Genomic DNA, 17,806 nt, shown 5'->3' on the forward strand with positions numbered 1-17,806 from the left:
AAGACAGCTGACTTGCCCTTACTACAAAGTTTTTGCAAATAAGTCTCTGACAAACTTCAGGGTAAATCAAAAAACCCATGACTGACATTTTTTATTCCCAAGTTTAGTGCTTTTAATTAGGTACCTTCCGCATGTCCAGTCTTCACCTTCTGGCATGCAATGGAAAACATGCTCCATTTTCTTTAGAAAGAAATTGCAGAAGAGTGGTTTTTTTCAAATGTCATTTGCTTCATTTGGGTTCAGGGATTTGGCTGGAAGGGTGTGATCAGGGAGGGGGAGGGAAGAGAGGAGTGAGACAGTGGGGAGAGGGCGGGGCCTGGGGCAGAAGCAGGGGTGGAGTATGGGCAGGGCCACAGGCAGAAAAGGTGGGCTGGGGAACTAGCCTTCCCAAGTGGCAGCTTCATCCACTGCCCATGACCGCATGTAAGAGTGGGTCAGCTCCTGCACACCCAGCACGCGCTGCAGTCTCCTTAGGCAGGGGCGTATTCACAGAGACGAATGCATTGATGCATTCTGTGTGAGGGAAAGGGTACGGGGCTCTCTGCAGGGAATTGTGACTCTCCGCCGCCGTGAGGCAGGCTGGGCGGCTCGGTATCCTTTGCTGCCTTGTCCCCTCCTCCTTCCCCCCGGGCTGCAAGACCAGGCTGCTGTCAGGCATAGGGGCAGCAGTTTAATAATACTTCGTAGGGCCCCATAAATCCTAAGGATGGCCCTGATTTTATTATTATTAGACATTGGAGATGGACCTCCCAGGAGCTGAGAAAGAGGGAGACAGATTTCAGCTTCCCTTACACATACACACACGTCAGCAATAACAAGTAGATAGCAAGGCCAAACTCGTATGGAAACCTCAATCCATGCACTTGAGCTTTTAGGGACCATAGGCTGGGGTTCATGAATGCAACAAATTTCAAAGCCAATCACAGTTTGAGTGAATTTGAGGTTCAAAGTGAATATTTCATATTCCTCCATCTACCTCAGCATTTTCAATGCGCTAGTCCATGTAGTACATAGACACCAGTGAAAGGCAAGTGTGTCTTACCTGCAGTCACAAACAAGGGGTGTATAAGACTCCTATGGCTGACATAAATGGAGAGCTAATATTTGGCCTAAAAAACTGTACCTCAAGTATTGTTAACATTTAAATTGATCGCTTGAATCTGGACTGTGTAACATTCAGTTATTATAACATGGTGTTTTTCAAACACTGATAAAGATACATTCTTCTCCCCAAAGAGTTCATAATCCAAGGGCCAAATCCTGCTCGCTTCGTAAAATACAAGGTGGAGAAGCAGGGAAAGATAAATTATGAATGGCTTTCAATTTGTAGTAGAAGCTGTGAAGAAGCAGGAGCCAGTGGAGGGATGGAGGTTCTGGTATGATAACAGGCCAGGAAGAGGATCTTAGCAGCTGTACTTTGAATGGACCTGAAGGAAGGGTGAGGTGGGTGTTAGCAAGGCCAGAGTGGAGCAGGTTATAGTAGTTAGGAGGGGAAATGGTAAGGGCCTGAACAGGAGTTTTAGCTGTGTGGGCAGAGGGAAAAAGTACATTAGATAAATCACAAGACTGTAATTTTGGAAGTGTGTGGAGGAGAGTAGTAATCTTGAGAAGGGTGGTATCTCCCTGTTTTGCATATGATTTGCATAAAGAATGAAATTTATGCTAAAATATACTTCTGATAAAGAATTAAACCCCATTGCACAATTGGCACTGCTAGTACAATTGTAAATTTGTTTGAGAAGCTAGAGATGGAAAAGACCTTTCACGACATCCTCTGTCTGCCAATGCAGGGTTATTTCCTAGAGTACATTGCCAAGTGCTTTTTTCAGTCTTAGTAGTTTTACTTTACCGTAATGACCATTTCTCTAGGGAGTTTATTTCACAAATGAATAAACCTCACATCCCTTTCTAGCATTTAAACAATTGTCTTGTGTTCATTTTTGATTCTATAAACTTGCAAAATACAGTTAGGTCTAAGGAAGCTAGCTATGGCAAACCAAGCTAACCCAGTGTCATGAAACATGCTAAAATGTGGTCTGAAATATTCACTGCTTCATATTTGTGCTTCTTCCAGGGTGAGCCTGGTGTGGGACTCCCAGGACCACGAGGACTTCCAGGCCCTCCCGGTCCATCCGCTCCATTCAGAGGACTTGTGAGTTTCTGAGGCTGTCTGAGATTTAACTCTGCTTGTCTTGTCCTTTAGCACAGAGTGAGGTAAAACTTAACAAGGAGGTGCAGTCTGGGGAAATAACCTTGTAGCCAATGTGTATAAATGGTCAAAAAGCAAATACACATTTATACATAACTGACTTAGGCCTGTATCCCAATCAGCACATACCCATTGCATGTCTAAGTTGGAAGTGGGCAAATGTGTGCACATTCTTTTGCAAAAGCATTTCTAAAGATGTGAGCCATGATACTTAGAAGAAAATATAAGTGAGATGTTCTCAAAAGATACCTGTATTAGACATTTTAAAATTTGAATTACTCATTTCCTCCCATGCCCTAACACAGGGATGTTTTGACAACCATTTGTACTTGCTGTTAAATAGAAACGCATATGTTCTTATGATGGTGAAGTTCTCTTTTTCAATACTCAGGAATGAGGAAGTGCAAAAGAGTGATCCAGATTGGACTCTCATCTGTACACATGCCTCTCCTATTGGTCTCACAGAGAGTCATGCACATGCTGCCAAAGAGAGAATTAGGCCCAAGGTTTTGATTGCACTGGCAGTAACTGGTTTCACCCAGAGATAAATCCAGTTGTGGTTTCCATTGAAGTCAATGGTAGTTCTGTGTTTACAAGATATCATGTATGTTAAGATAAAACTGGGCCCATTGTGTATTAAATTTTGTATTTAACAATATAATTTGTAAAATATGTTATAAGAACCTTAACTTTTGGATTGCCTGGCCCAGACCCTGGCTGTGGCTAAGGAACACACAGTGCAACTCAGGAAGTGGTCACAAAAGTGACACCAAGCCATCTTTGTGCTCACCTGACCTTGGGCCTACTGCAAACCAACTCATTTCTCTGGCATGAGACAGAGCAGCTCAAGAGTTACTCTAATGTACCCCAACTGATGACAACCCCAAGGAACTCATAATGCTGCTAGGGATCACTCGGGTATGGTGATGCCCCAGGCCACCCCTTTCCCCCCAGATTGGCCTCAGCAAACAGGATGCCCTCTCTGTGCTATGTAGGCTCTTCATCTCAAGAGGATTACCCTTGATCCTCATATTGCCTGCTACAATATCTTTCTGGCCATTTTATGCTGTGGGGCAGTGCAAAGAGGCTGGAGTGGATCCAGAATCTGAACCCCTGACTTCTGAGCATTTTAAATAGTAAGTTTGCCATTATATTAACATCAACATTTATATCTGAGACACAAGGTGGGTGAGGTAATATCTTTTATTGGACCAATAAAGCTTTTGAGCCTCACAGAGCTCTTCTTCAGGTCTGGGAAATGTACTCAGTGTCACAGCTAAATACAAGGTGGAACAGATTGTTTAGAATAAGTAAACACATATTTCAAGAGACCTTTTGAGATGAAATTGCCAGTTAATACCTCTTCAGTCATTAGGGGGAAAGGAAGAAGAAAAAAAGCTGGGGGGTAGAGTTAGTGGGTTATGGATTGTTGTAATAAGGCATAAATCCAGTGTGTCTGTCCAATCCACGATCTTTAGCGTCTAGCAAAGTTATGAATTTAAGCTCCCAGGCTTGTCTTTTGAACATGTTGTGCAGGTTTCCTTTGAGGATGAGCACTGATAGGTCAGATATAGAGTAATCACTTTGTAAGAAGTCCAGTGGCACCTTAAAGACTAACAGATTTATTTGGGCATAAGCTTTTGTGGGTAAAAAACCCACTTCTTCGGATGCATGGAGTGAAAATTACAGATGCAGGCATAATTATACACTTTGGCCTTGACCCCCCCACTTCTACAAAGGTTCTAGCACCCTTGACTCCCAGCCTGTTCCACACACTGCTCTGCATATGGTTTCTGGGCAATTCTCTCTGCGTTCAGTCTCTCTGGAAGTCCTGACTAGCCATGTGGCCTCTACATCCAGTTTGTTTGCAGCTCCTAACTAGCCATGTGGCCAGCTACTGCTTCCATTCCAAACAATGTCTAGCCACTACCTTTCCTCTTACCTGGCATGGGGAAGGAGAAGTACAGTGGGGAGGGAGCTGATAAGATTTGTAGTTCCCTGCTTTGCATGCAGCGCTTAGCGGCGCAGCTGCAGCGTGACTGGTGAAGTCACTCTCTGCTGATGGGAGAGAGCTTTCCCGTCAGTATAATAAAACCACCTCCGCAAGCGGCTGAAGCTATGTCGGTGGGAGAAGCTCTCCCGCTGACATAGCGCTGTGCACACTGGCGCTTATGTCTGTGTAACTTATGTCGCTTAGGGGTGTAAATAAACCACCCCCCTGAGTGACATAAGTTATGCCAGCATAAGCTGTAGTGTAGACATAGCCATAGTCAAAAACTGACACAGCTATAGAACTCCAGAGTGAACGAGCAGTGAAAAAACACCTATGTAACTAACTTCAGTAGGATGAATAGACATTATTCCATAGTCCCTTAAGTGCCATAATGTTAAATGTAGTGGAAATTACTTACATGTGTGAAACTGATATTTCAATTGCTAATAACTCCTATTCATGTTTAATGTTTGTACAAGTAGCAAGAAAGTTTCAGCTTTTTCAGGTTTCTTATGCATCAAACACTCTCCGATAATTCAATAAATGGATGACTAGATTTCTTTTGAGCCACTCTAAAACTTCATCTTCATGAGACCACGCATGGAAAATTTCTCTTGGGGAAAAAATAAGATTCTTTCAGAAAGTTTTGATCTTTAAAAATATAGGAGTATGGAAATCTGAGAATAATCTTCAGTAGAGTTTTCAACGTCAATGGCCTGGAGGAAAGCTGAAAGAGTTTGGACTCCTGTATTTACCACCAAAAATACACAAATTGGAAATAAGCAGCTTTTCACCAATCATAGCATGACTCAGTTTCCAAATGGATTGTTTTAATTAATAGCAATGGAAATAATTTAATGTTTTTAATTTCTCTTTACAAGAATGCATCTGTAGATCCCCACAGTAGAATCTCCATCCTATGCCTTATGAATCACAGGCCCTTTGCAGGAAGTTAGTAGCTACTCACTATAGATGTATTTTGGGGGATACCCAAATGTGACAGGTATATTTAGAAATTTAAAACTAAATGTAAATATTTATTCCATCTTATCTCCAATGATCTTACATAAGGGTGCAACTTCTGGGTATCCTTGTCAATGGAATAGAACAGTATTTGTAGGTGAATACAGAACGGCATAACTAATACATTTAACTGGTATGAAACTCCTCCAAAGCATCTGATTAAAATACTGTGGGTGCATTTAGATATACAAAATATCAATGAGAGCTTAAGAATATATTTTATTTCATAGGCAGCTTTCTGCTACTGAGATGCCAGCCATAATGAGATTAACAATGAAGCACAAATGGTATTGTTATATATCAGTCTTCCATCTCTTCATTAGAAACAACATTTTAAAATGAATTCTCTTGACTTCAGAGTAGGCTGGAATCTGAAGGATCTGGGTCTGGTGATCTTGACAGAGACAATGAGGTTTTAAGAGTAAGTATGTACTAATGTTTGTTGTTAATTTTGTGCAGTAAACAGCTTTATCTTTTATCTGTATTTTAAATTATTATAACATTTGAATAATTATGAATCAATGATCATATGGTTACACAGTGCAAAACAGGGTTTTTATTTATATAGCATCCTTGATACAAAACATCACAAAAAGCTTTGCAAGGAGAGTTTATTTGATCCAAAGAGTAGAGGAAGCTTTGCTGTCAGATTTTCAAAGAAAAAGTGAATTGGAAGCTTGGTTAGAGGCAAAAGAGAAGTGCAGAAAAATGGGGCCGCACAAGTAAAAATTCAGCTGCCGCTAGCACTCTCCCACAATTGTGGAGCATTTGGGGAAGGGTCAGAGGAGGCTCCGATTGCGGGAGTGTCATTGGTGGTGGAGTGGGAGAAAAAGCTGGGAGTATGAAATGGGAGAAATAGGGTGAAGAAATCATGGAGAGGTTTTTGTTTGTTTTAGAGAAAGTCCCTTTTAAAATCTGATTCTGAGATGATTAGAAGCCAGTGAAGATGAGAGGATGGTATTGTTCATTGCTTGCTTCAGCTTTGGGCACCTATTCCATTAATACGGTGTACAGCTATATGGAGCTGTTAAGTCACACTAATTCCATCCGTTAGCCTTGAGTGTCCTCTCTGTCTTCTGCCTGTATCCAAACCCTTGCAAAGGCCAGGATTAGTGCTGTACTTTTATTAAATCAAAACTGGAGATCTTTCTAAAAAGATATGCTGTAGCTCAAACAAAAATTATGGGCTTGATATACAGATTATTGGTACGGTGCTATGCAGGAAGCCAGACTATATTATGATAATGGTCCCTTCTGGACTTTGGATCACTTGGTGATTACCTGTTCTGTTCATTCCCTCTGGGGCACTTGGCATTGGCCACTGTCGGAAGACAAGATACTGGGCTAGATGGACCTTTGGTCTGACCCAGTATGGCCGTTCTTATGTTTTTATGGCTTAAAATCTATGAATCATACTTTTCCAATATTGAATTAATCAAAGGCTGATGCCCTATTTATAGTTAAAATGTTCTTTTGGACCTATGTTTCTGACACTACTGCCATTAGATGGAATTCACCCTGTGTACTACCTGAGTCTCAATTAAGCCCTGATTTAGGGATTTATGTGTGACTTAAGGGGGTTTTAGCCTTGTGCTGGTACTTTGCAGGGGTGTGTGTGTGAATTTCTTAAGATGTAATGTGGTCTAGCGGACAAGGTGCTCAATTAAGAATCAGGAGACTTCCATTGTGTTCCTGGTTCCCCCTCTGACCTGCTGTCCCTTCACCTCTCAGTCCCTTTGTATCTCTCCCACCTTGTCTTGATTGTTTGTTTAGATTATAAACTTCTCCTCGGGGCAGAGACTGTTTTACTATATGTTTACATAGCACATAGCTCAGTGGGATGCCTACCTAGGGATGAATCATCCTCATCTTTAACTCAAACTTTCACTTTGCAACTTCCATCTCCAAGCATTACTTGGTATATAATATTGCACATAACTGGGCTCAATGCCCAGAGAATCAGCAAAAATACAGTAAATAGGGGGAAATCTTACAAAGAAAGAGCTGGTAGTCAAATGTGAACAAACCTAATACCAAGGTATTCATAGATGTGGATTGCCACGGGCACACAGGGGCGAAAGAAAATGCAGGCCTGTTATTTACCAGGCTGCACGTGGCAATAGACTATATTGGTAAGGGATGCAAGGAGAGTATGGATCACGATGCAAACTGCAGACACACACACACACACACACAACTAAAATTCATCAGTTTAAAGTTTTATTGGGGATAATTACAAGGGGTAAGGGAGCAGCATTTGATTAGCTAATAGAGTTAATGAAACTTAAAACACACAATGACTAAAATATCTACTAACAATATTTATAAACAAAGATGCAGCATTTAGTAATAACTGATACTTACAAATACAAACCAACGCATAACGCCGGCAAACGTAGACACTCTGTTTGAAACACGTGAGCTGAGAGAGAGGCTTCGAGGTGATCAGGCTCAGTTAGGGGTGTACACAGGATACACAGGATTCGTTTTTCTTTCTCCTCTCCCTGCCTGCACATGGCAGGCAGGCCCATAAAGTACCAACTATGACATCATAGAAGTGTCATAGGGGACGGGGCCCAATACCTGTTTGTGTTCGTTTCTGATTGGCACAAGCAAAGTTTACACCAAGTAGGGGAGCAGGTGCCTCAAAGTCTGGCTTCGCCCCCAAAAGGTGAGGAAATGCATATTGTTTTAGAATGCGTGCAACACTGAATGACAAAAGAAGAGGCCAGGGCAATACTGGTATGGGCAAGTTTTACAGGATGCAGACAGGAACTCATCTCAACATTCCCCCGTGCCCTGGCCGAAATAGTTAGGCCGAAAACCTAAACTTCCGAGTCCGACTCCTCATCCCCACCTATGAGGGGATGCGCTTCGGGGATGGAAGCAATGTAGGCCGAGGCAACAAACTTGTGAATGCAGGCTTTAATGAAGGCACATCCGAGACAGAGAAGAGCGAGCCCAACTAGAAGGGACACAAACAGGGATTGGAAATAGGATTTGTAGGGCGCAAGGCCAAGCCAATTGAGCCATGACCAAAACTGGAAGGACTCTCGTGACTCTCGGACAGTAGAGCTCAATGTTTGCAGGTATTTAACAATTGAGGACAAATTAGGAGAAATAGAAGGCAAAGAAACGCAGCATTTATCAGCAAAGTCGGGATATACTTCAGCAAATTTAGTACAAAATGAGGAAGATTGTAACAATATTGAATCATTAATCTATTTTGAATACTATACTGAACAAGGGAATTTAACTGCTGATTAATTAAGGAGAGGCCCTTGCCCGTAGTATTAGCGAGCATTTCAATAGCAAGGGATTGAAACAGCACTTGATCACGTAACATCATATAACCAACAGGGTTAAAACTAACAATAGAGGAGGCGAGGGAGGAAGCTGCTGTTTGCAAACGAGTCCAAAAAGTGTGGGTACTACGATGGTGTCGGTGGCTAGATGGCAAGGTATAAATACCTCCGCCCTGTAGATACAGGGTGCCAATGATGCATATACCCCGGGGATTGGGAGGAAGCACAGCAAATGCAACATTACCGCAAATCCAAAAATGACCGGGTTTTAAGGAAGAAACTGTGGTATGGCTCCACCCATTATTGGTTACGTAATAAAAGCTGGATGCACGACTGATACATGCAGCCTCAGCATGATGCATATGCTGGGCATGAAACAGATACGTATGTGTTATGGAGGTATAGAAGGTTCCAAAAAAAATATTATAATTAAGACGATAAGAACAATTAATGGGAGGGGGATAGGTAAAATTAAGAGTGGGTTTAGTTAGGGAGGTATTAGCATAAGAGAAACTCCACATAGAACAATTAGAATAAGTACCAACCCAAGTAGGGGCTGGGGTTAAACTATTACCAACAAAAACCCAACAATGAGATGCTGGAACTCTAATACTCTCAATTAAAGGAAAGCTATGATCACTTCGACCTGAAGCATTAAGAACTGGAAACACATAAGAATTAAATTGTGAGGAACAATTATTCCAAACACTAGAAGCAGCCCACTGCACATAGGGGGAAGAACAATTCACACTAGAAATATTAAATGAAGAAAAATTATAAACTATTGGTACAAATTGAAAGGGTAATGGATATTTAGGTGAGAACTGAGTGGAGCAAACAAGACAATCTTCTGGACTCAGCGCTGACAGGGACTGGTTTCTGCTGACCTCCTGCACCCAGTAGGCGGCGAACTAGGTTTGTAGTCCACCTTCTCCTAAGGGCTCCGTGGGCAAAGATGTTGTGAGGGAGAGCAGCATAACCTGTAAAACAGAATAATACGAGCCCTGCTCAGGGGCATTAGTTTGTTTATTAAGAACTACATTTGCTGAGCCAGTTATGATGAACTAGCTTGTCACCGGGGGTACTTGTAGCCACTAAGTCTGTGTTAGGGTACTTGCCGACCCAGAGAATGGTGGCTTTTATAGGTTCTCGATGGCCAGAGGCTTGGGGTTCTGTAAGCCAAACCAGTTGGCCGGTGTTAAACATGGGGGACCAAGGTGGCTTAGGTGTAGGTGAAATGTGAGGCCAGCGAGAGTAACTTTTGTTGAGTGTGATAAGTACCTGGGGTAAAAATGAGCTCCAGTTTTTAAAATCAGGGTTGGGGTTTGCTGTTCGCAGCATAGTCTTAAGGACTGCGATTTTTCGCTCCACCACACCATTGCTTTGAGGACGATATTTAGTATGGATGTGAAGGGAAGCCCCACATCCAAAAATGAGCTGTTCAATGCTTTTGCTGGTAAAGGGTGGCCCACCATCTGCTTGGACTTCAGTGGGAGTGCCCCAGGCAGCTGCTGTTTGCTTAAGAGCCACAGCGACAGAAGCAGCATTGGTTTTAGTAAGAGAGACACAAGAAGTTTGCCGAGACCCCAGATCGACAGTAACTAAGGCTTTTGGAAAACGACGAGCACCTGGCAGGGGTCCTATTAAGTCAATTTGCCATGTACTACCTGGGGCAAAGTGTTCTGCAGCGTATGCAGAGTGCTCATATCGGGGACGATTCATAGTTTTTACCTGCACACACTGCAAGCAGGACTGAACAATGAGCTCGCACTGACTGTGGCTAACGTCAGGCTTTTGGTCAGAAAAGCCAGATAACAGGCCGTACAATTTTGTGGGTGGTAAGTGTCCCCATTCTTCTTGGAGCCAGCGCAACAGCGGGTCGGCCTGTGGGGCGGGATTTGCCATATGAACTTGGGAGACCTCTCTCATTCTTTGATCAAGACTGGAATGCAGGGGGTTAGAGTCTGGTCGATGAGAGGGACAGTGCGTAACGAACCAAGGGTGAGAGAATTTACGAATTAGGGCAAAAATTTGGTCCCACATTTTAACAAAAGCTGAGGGAGAGGCTTGCTCAATTAAAATATCTAAACAAAATTGAGAATCGATACCTAAAACAACTTGCTTGTTGGCAGAGTGGGCATTAGCAACATGTTGGGCAGCTGAAAGAACGCCCTGCACTTCGCATTCTTGTGCGGAGCAGGAGTGGGGCAGTAACTGCACATTAAAGTAATTACATGTGGAACAAAGAACTCCCACCCTAGGGGATGGTGAGGTGCCCCCATCAGACACAACCCAAGGATCATATTTTGCTTCAATGCATAACGGTTGGTGAGATGGGGGGGCTAAGATGTTATCGCTGGGAGTTAGGGTCCATGCCTGCCAAGCTACCTCAACCTGGAAACATAGAAGCTGCCAGGTACGAGTAGTGCCATGAAACTCAGGTGGAGGGGTACTTGTAAGCCACGGGATTAAATGAACACATGGTCCAGACAAGGTACCTGGGATAGGGACTTGGGACCAGTGACGGCACTGGACGCAGCCAGTAGCATTTTTCCCACCAGACCATAGTTATACTGGGGTCCAGACAGGCGATGGGCCCAATTGTAAATGGCATTACCATGTTGCGATACAGTGAACCCTACATGGTGTTTTGTGATAAACAAATTAATGTTGAGGGGTTCTTGGGAATTAAAATGGGCGAGAGGGGGGTTAGAGGCGAACCAGCCAGTTAGCTTCTCTAAGCTTTTTTGTGCTGATGCATTCCACACTTCTTGGGAGCGTTTAGAAGAGAGAGAGCTTTGTAGGATTTCCAGGTTAGAAATTAATTGTGCCGGAATATATTGGCGGTGATAATTAAGGAGACCTAGTAACTGCTGAAGCTCTCGTTTATTTTTTGGAGGGGCTTCTGTCCAAGGGTCTAATACGCTGGATGGGGCTTGTGTGTGAGTGGTGGGAGTGAAATGGAGTCCCAAGAATGAGAATTGTTGGCTAGCCTGCAGGTGGCTCTTTGTTTTGTTAATTTGCCACCCATCTGCTTCTAATGCATCTATTATCATTTGGGTGGTACTTTGAACTGCTTGTGGATTGGGCCCACAAATGACAATGTCATCTACATAGGCTAACACGGACACATCCTGTAGGGGTTTTACCTTTTGTAATGTGATATTGAGATGGGACGATGCAAGTGCAGGTGAATTACAGAACCCCTGTGGGCAGACTTTCCATTTATATTGGACGCCCTTAAAAGCAAAATTTAAGATTCCTTGTGTGTCCTGGAGTGGGATTTGGTAAAACATATCTTTTAAATCAAGAGTACATGCCCACTGATTACTTGCATCGCTTAGTTGCCGCTGTATTTCTGGAATGGTGACAGAGCTGGAAAATGCGATAGGCTTTACACGGCTGTTAGCTTGTCTATAATCAATGACAAGGCGATATTTAGAGGGATTGCCGGGCTTGGGAATACCCCAACCCGCGGACAGAAAGGTGGATGCAGTAACCCTTTCTATCTTTTTCTCTTCTAGAAGCAGAGTGAGCAAAGCTTCAATAAGGGGAAGCCCTTCGGATTTTGTGGGGATAGGGGAAAATTTCCATGGCTGGGAGTTAACTACTTCGGGGGTATAGGGGAAATGATCGCCTACGGTTATAGGGAGGGCTTGCAGAATTTGATTATGCAGTTTAAATTTTTTAATATCTGAGACACCTAGCAGATTTTTTGATCCTAACAAGGCTTTTATTTTTCTTACGTATTTTTCGTGGGCAATTTTAACCCAAACCACGGGTTTTTCTTGTACTGCATTGAGGCCTTGAACAAACATAAAGGAGCCAGTAGGACAGTGGGGAACGTTGGGCTCAATAATGCTAACTTGAGCTCCAGTGTCTAATAAAAAGGAGGTGGGGGTGTCACCGTTAACTAACAAGGTGGCGTATGGGCGTTCATCGGTGGGATCTTTAATTTGGGCCAGGCAGCATCCGGCCCCTATTCGTTTTTTGACCTAACATAGTCCTCCCAATTTTTCCAGCCTAGCTGTTCAGCTATATTTTGCTGCTCTTGGTCTGACATTTTACGCAGGGCTTCTTTGGGGATTCCTTTGTTAAGAAGGAAGCCAAATCATGCCTGTTCAGCTTTAGTTTGCTCAGGATATTTTTGGGGATTAAATTGACTCTTTGGAGAGTCTTTTGGTGGCAAATCAACTGGGAGGACAACAGGCGGGGGCGGCAGTGACAACTTAATTTTACTAACTACTTCAAATAACGTTAAGATGGATCTGCGAACAGCCGCATGCAAGTGCAGCATGGCACCGGTGTCAGCTCCAGGGGCAGCTTCTAATGCTAAATCAACTGCCTCTGCTGAGACAGGAATTTGGGTGGGATCAGTAACATGTATAAAGGGTGTGGCCACCAATTACTGTTGAACAGTTAAATTAAGTGGGTTTTGTAGTGGATCCCACAGGGCTATGGAAGCTCCTGTGATTGCCCATATTAAATCGTGTGGAGTAACTAAGGCTCCCGGGGGGATATACAATCCTTTAAAACTGCCTTGCATTGCTAAAACGGCAGCTGCCAGGGTGGTAAGTGGCCAAATGCGATTATTTAATAAAGCATGACCCGGGAAGCCTCGTGCCCAATTGGCCGTTTTGGCTAAGATGCCAGCCTCCTCACGGTCCACCAATTCTGCTCCGTGTTCTAAGGCTAGCCGCCCGACCCAAACCGTTGGTGCCTCATTGGCTTTTTGTTGCGTTTCCTTTAAAAACTCTTTAAGTTCGGCCTTAGTACGTGTTCGCAGTTCAGTAACCTGCGTGGTGTTGCCTGTTTGTGCATCTATTTTAGTTTTAGTTATCGCAATAGGCAAAGCTTCTGCTACAGTTTCAGATTCAGTAAATTCTGGGGCTGTTGGCTTAGCTGGATACACAGGAGTTTTAGGAGCTTCATATGGGGGTGGCAAAATTTTCTGAGAGGGACTTGGGAAGGGGGAGGTAGTGATGGGCTCTACCTTTTCTGTCTTCTCCTCATTATCATCTTCAGGAGAGCCTGGGGCTGCCCGTTTAGCTGCAAACATTGTGACCCCGTGGAGAATGCCATGTGGATTGCCACGGGCACACAGGGGCGAAAGAAAATGCAGGCCTGTTATTTACCAGGCTGCACATGGCAATAGACTATATTGGTAAGGGATGCAAGGAGAGTATGGGTCACGATGCAAACTGCAGACACACACACACACAACTAAAATTCATCAATTTAAAGTTTTATTGGGGATAATTACAAGGGGTAAGGGTGCAGCGTTTGATTAGCTAATAGAGTTAATGAAACTTAAAACACACAATGACTAAAATCTCTACTAACAATATTTATAAACAAAGATGCAGCATTTAGTAATAACTGATACTTACAAATACAAACCAACGCATAACGACCGGCAAACATAGACACTCTGTTTGAAACACGTGAGTTGAGAGAGAGGCTTCGAGGTGATCAGGCTCGGTTACGGATGTACACGGGATACACAGGATTCGTTTTTCTTTCTCCTCTCCCTGCCTGCACATGGCAGGCAGGCCCATAAAGTACCAACTATGACATCATAGAAGTGTCATAGGGGACGGGGCCCAATACCTGTTTGTGTTCGTTTCTGATTGGCACAAACAAAGTTTACACCAAGTAGGGGAGCAGGTGCCTCAAAGTCTGGCTTCGCCCCCAAAAGGTGAGGAAATGCATATTGTTTTAGAATGCGTGCATTCCATGTCCATGACTAGGACTTCTTGGTGCTATGGTAAACAACTAGTAGTAATAATCCTGCTCCCTCTGAAATTAATAGCAGAAGTCCTCTTGGCTTTTATCTAACCTAATTGCTTAGATATGAAGACCATGTTGATCACTGGAGTATCCCTGAGTATCTTACACAAAGTAAACACAGCAGGTTTTCATTTTTAACTATCTTCCGTTGTTGCAGATTAAAGGTGATGTTGGAGGCATACCTCCCAGAGCCAGGGAAGAGTGACCTTCTGTGACCCTGCTCAGGGAGAGAGGGGGATCAATGGGAGCAGGATTGACCCTTAATGAAAAGAAAGGGAAGTGTTTGCCCAAGTTCAGTAGTATAGAGTTTTATGAATTCTCTTTAAGAATGCTGCATGGACCTGGCCAAGGTGGGGGATGAAAACAAACAACAATGTTTTCTAACAGTATTTCTGATTTCTCAAGGGTCTCCCTGGGCCACCAGGCCCTCCAGGATTACCCGGAGCACCAGGAAAACCTGATTCAAATTCAGGACCCCCTGGATCACCAGGGAAAGATGGGAAAGATGGATCTTCTGGTGAGCCAGGCCCTCCAGTGAGTATCATTCATGCATAGACATTAGTGGTATACCTCAGCTATAGTTTCCTACACAGACAACTTGCACATTTTTTAGGCCTTGTCTACACTGCCACTTTACAGCACTGAAACTTTCTCGCTCAGGGGTGTGAAAAAACACCCACCTGAGCGATGCAAGTTTCAGCATTGTAAAGAGGCAATGTAGACAGTGCACCAGCGCTGGGAGCTGTTGGGAGCTACTCCCCTCATGGGGGTGGTTTTTTTACAGCACTGGGAAAGCTCTCTCCCAGCGCTGGTACCGTGACTACACAGCCATGTTAACATTGATAGTGAAGACATACCCTTAGAATGCTGACTATTGTTGGTATTTTAGGATGGGCACTACTAGACGAGCCCAGGATTTGATGGAATTTGCAATTTTGTGCCAGGTTCTTATGAAAGGCACAAAAACCAAAGGGCCATATACTCTGGAACAACTAGCTGTATTGCTTCGTTCCAGAGCAGTGCAAAGCAGCCAAAGAATACAGGTGAATGTGGACCAGGCTGAAGGATGCTTTTACTGAAGTTTAATGAGACTGTTTGTTTTTCCATGTCGTTTTCAGGAAAATAAAGCTGGGAAGCAGTTACGTAATTCAAAGGGAATTTATAACTTAAAGCTACCATTGGACTTTCATCTCTTTAGGCTTTCTCCCTTCATTGTAGCTCACCCAGAGATGAAAAATGACCCTTTAGTCTTAAGGAAAACTTGAAGTGCAGTCCTACTTTGAAAGGTGACAGTAGAAATGGTGTCATGGGGTTGTATATTTATTGTATGTCAATACATGTGAAATATGCTCAGGTAACAAGAAAAACAGTAACTACTAGCTCTGTAAACTTAGTCTGGAATCTAAGAGTCAAGGTGGGTTCTTTCCTTCTTACACATCACCACTGGAAACAGAAGTTCTGAGGCCCAAATCTAGCCAACTGCAATCCCACTATCTTCAAATTATTTTCTGTGACCCCAGTGCTTTCAGTGGATTTGCACAGGTGTAACTGGCACTTTGTGTAAAAGAAACAAACAAAAAAAACACATGGCCAGGCTTATGTGTGATTGGGAAATCATAGCACTGCAGTTTCTCCAACCATCTGGCAAGCTATCCCTCAGGATTCTTGTATCTAAAGATCCATTGCAGGGAAGCATGGTCTGTCCTGACCACAAACTTCCTCCCATACAAATACCGATGAAAATGTTCTACAGATTTAACCACTGCTACAAGTTCCTTTTGGGTGGTGCAATAATTTAGCTGAGGAGAACTTGGACTTTTGCTGTAATAAGCAACCAGCCTCTCAAGTCCCTTGTGTTCCTGTGTCAGTACTGTCTCCAGAGTATAAGCGATAGCATCTGTGACCAATATGAAAAGGGGGTTTTGAAACAAAGTTAGGCCAAGACAGGAGCAGTCACCAGAGCCTTTTTTAACTCTGAAAATTCTACATCACACTCTGCTAACCACTGAAGTGATTTCCTTTTCTCGCAACCTGTGCAAACCCACAAACAAACCTTCTGAGTCCTATAAAACTCTACGCATATGTGAGTGTCTAGGAAGTGGGCCAGCTCTGTACAGCCTCCATTTTCTTTTTGTCAGTGGAAATTCCCTCCTCACTAATTGTGAGCCCAAGGTACGTTACCTCTTTTTGAAACAACTCAGATTTCTTTGGGTTCAGTTTCAAGTTGGCTGCCTTCAGTTTATCACTGACCATTTGTAAATGTTTTGGTTCTAGCGCAAATGTTTTAGCATGCACTAGGATATCATCTAGGTATAACAGACAGGTTGAGAGGGAAATGCCATGTAATACCCTTTCCATTAGCCTCTCTAATGTGGCTGGGGACATTGCATAAACCAAAACCTATCACTAGCAGCTGCTTCCTCTTCTGGTGCACTGCTGCAAGGAAAGATTCAAGTTCCGTGGCAAATTTTGTCTCTGGCCTCCTTTCACTGGTCTTGATCTGCAAGTTCAAGTCAAGCTGATCATCTATAAATTGGTCCATAGCCAATCTATCCAGGAAGGCCTCAGTGGTGTCTGTGTATGCTGGGAACATAAGCCTCTGCAGGTCCTCAGTTCAGTTCAGATGGGGTTTCTTCTTTCCCTCTCCATGCCCTGGCCTACTTAGATTGGCCAACTCCAAATCACATGTCAAGGGCTTGTACCAGGTCTGGATAACTCTGTCTCTTTTCTGGGGGTAAGTTCTGCAGCACAATCAGAGCTGGGCCAGCTAAGTTGCCTGCTAGAAACCCCTTTCTGTCCCTCTTTCTAGCCACTCATTTGAACTATAATGTTGAATTGATCCAAATAAGCCCCCCAGAAAGTCTTTTCCCCTCAAAGAAAGGCTTTTGCATTATTTGAGCTGGGACAACCCGACCTCTTCCTTCTAGGCCTCTGTGGGTTACAAAGATGTTAGAAAACTGTTGGAAATGTCTGGTCTTACCCAAGTGCTCTGGCTGCCCTTCCACTGTGATCTGTGACCTTTCCTTCTTGAACTGAATTTTGAGCTCCTGGTGTCCTTGCTGCAGCTCATCTCTGTTATTGAGTTCCAAGCTGGCTACAGCCTGCCTGGTCTCCACTATTTCATGGAAAAACTTCGGGTCTATGGCAGTCAGGTTGCTGGCCTCCTCTATCTTGCCATTTCAGCTTGGGAGCTATGCAGCTGGGCTTCCCAACCTGTCTGGACATTTTGTAGTTGCTGCTCCAACAGAGATTTGACCTCTGCCTGTAAGGCAATCCTCATCCCTTTCTGGGAATCCTGCAGATGTTGCTTTCGTTCTTTTTCTGAAACATTTGTGTATTTTTTTTTAAAAAAATTGTGAAGCCTCCAGCTCCTATTTTAGGTTTTGTTTTAAATCCCACTGGCCGGTTTTGCATTCTGCAAATGCCTCCATTATTTGTTCCATCTTAGTTCAGCAGGAACACCGGGACACAATCTCTCTTCTTAGA

General features: G+C 43.5%; 1 protein-coding gene across 18 annotated transcripts in view; it reads left to right on the plus strand.

The window, feature by feature from the left end:
* COL15A1 (collagen type XV alpha 1 chain) overlaps positions 1-17,806 on the plus strand; it is a 290,708-nt gene that overhangs the window by 164,770 nt on the left and 108,132 nt on the right. For all 18 annotated transcript variants that reach the window (XR_010598479.1, XM_065584078.1, XM_065584076.1 and 15 more), the window contains 3 exons: positions 2,075-2,152; positions 5,584-5,646; positions 14,726-14,854. Coding sequence is in view for 17 of the 18 variants with exons in the window: in XM_065584078.1 (XP_065440150.1) it covers positions 2,075-2,152; positions 5,584-5,646; positions 14,726-14,854 (270 nt within the window). In the remaining variant the exon portion in view is untranslated. The remainder of the gene's footprint in view (positions 1-2,074; positions 2,153-5,583; positions 5,647-14,725; positions 14,855-17,806) is intronic.

This window comes from Chrysemys picta, chromosome 2 (assembly GCF_011386835.1).
Source record: "Chrysemys picta bellii isolate R12L10 chromosome 2, ASM1138683v2, whole genome shotgun sequence".
NCBI classification, from domain to species: Eukaryota; Metazoa; Chordata; order Testudines; family Emydidae; genus Chrysemys; species Chrysemys picta.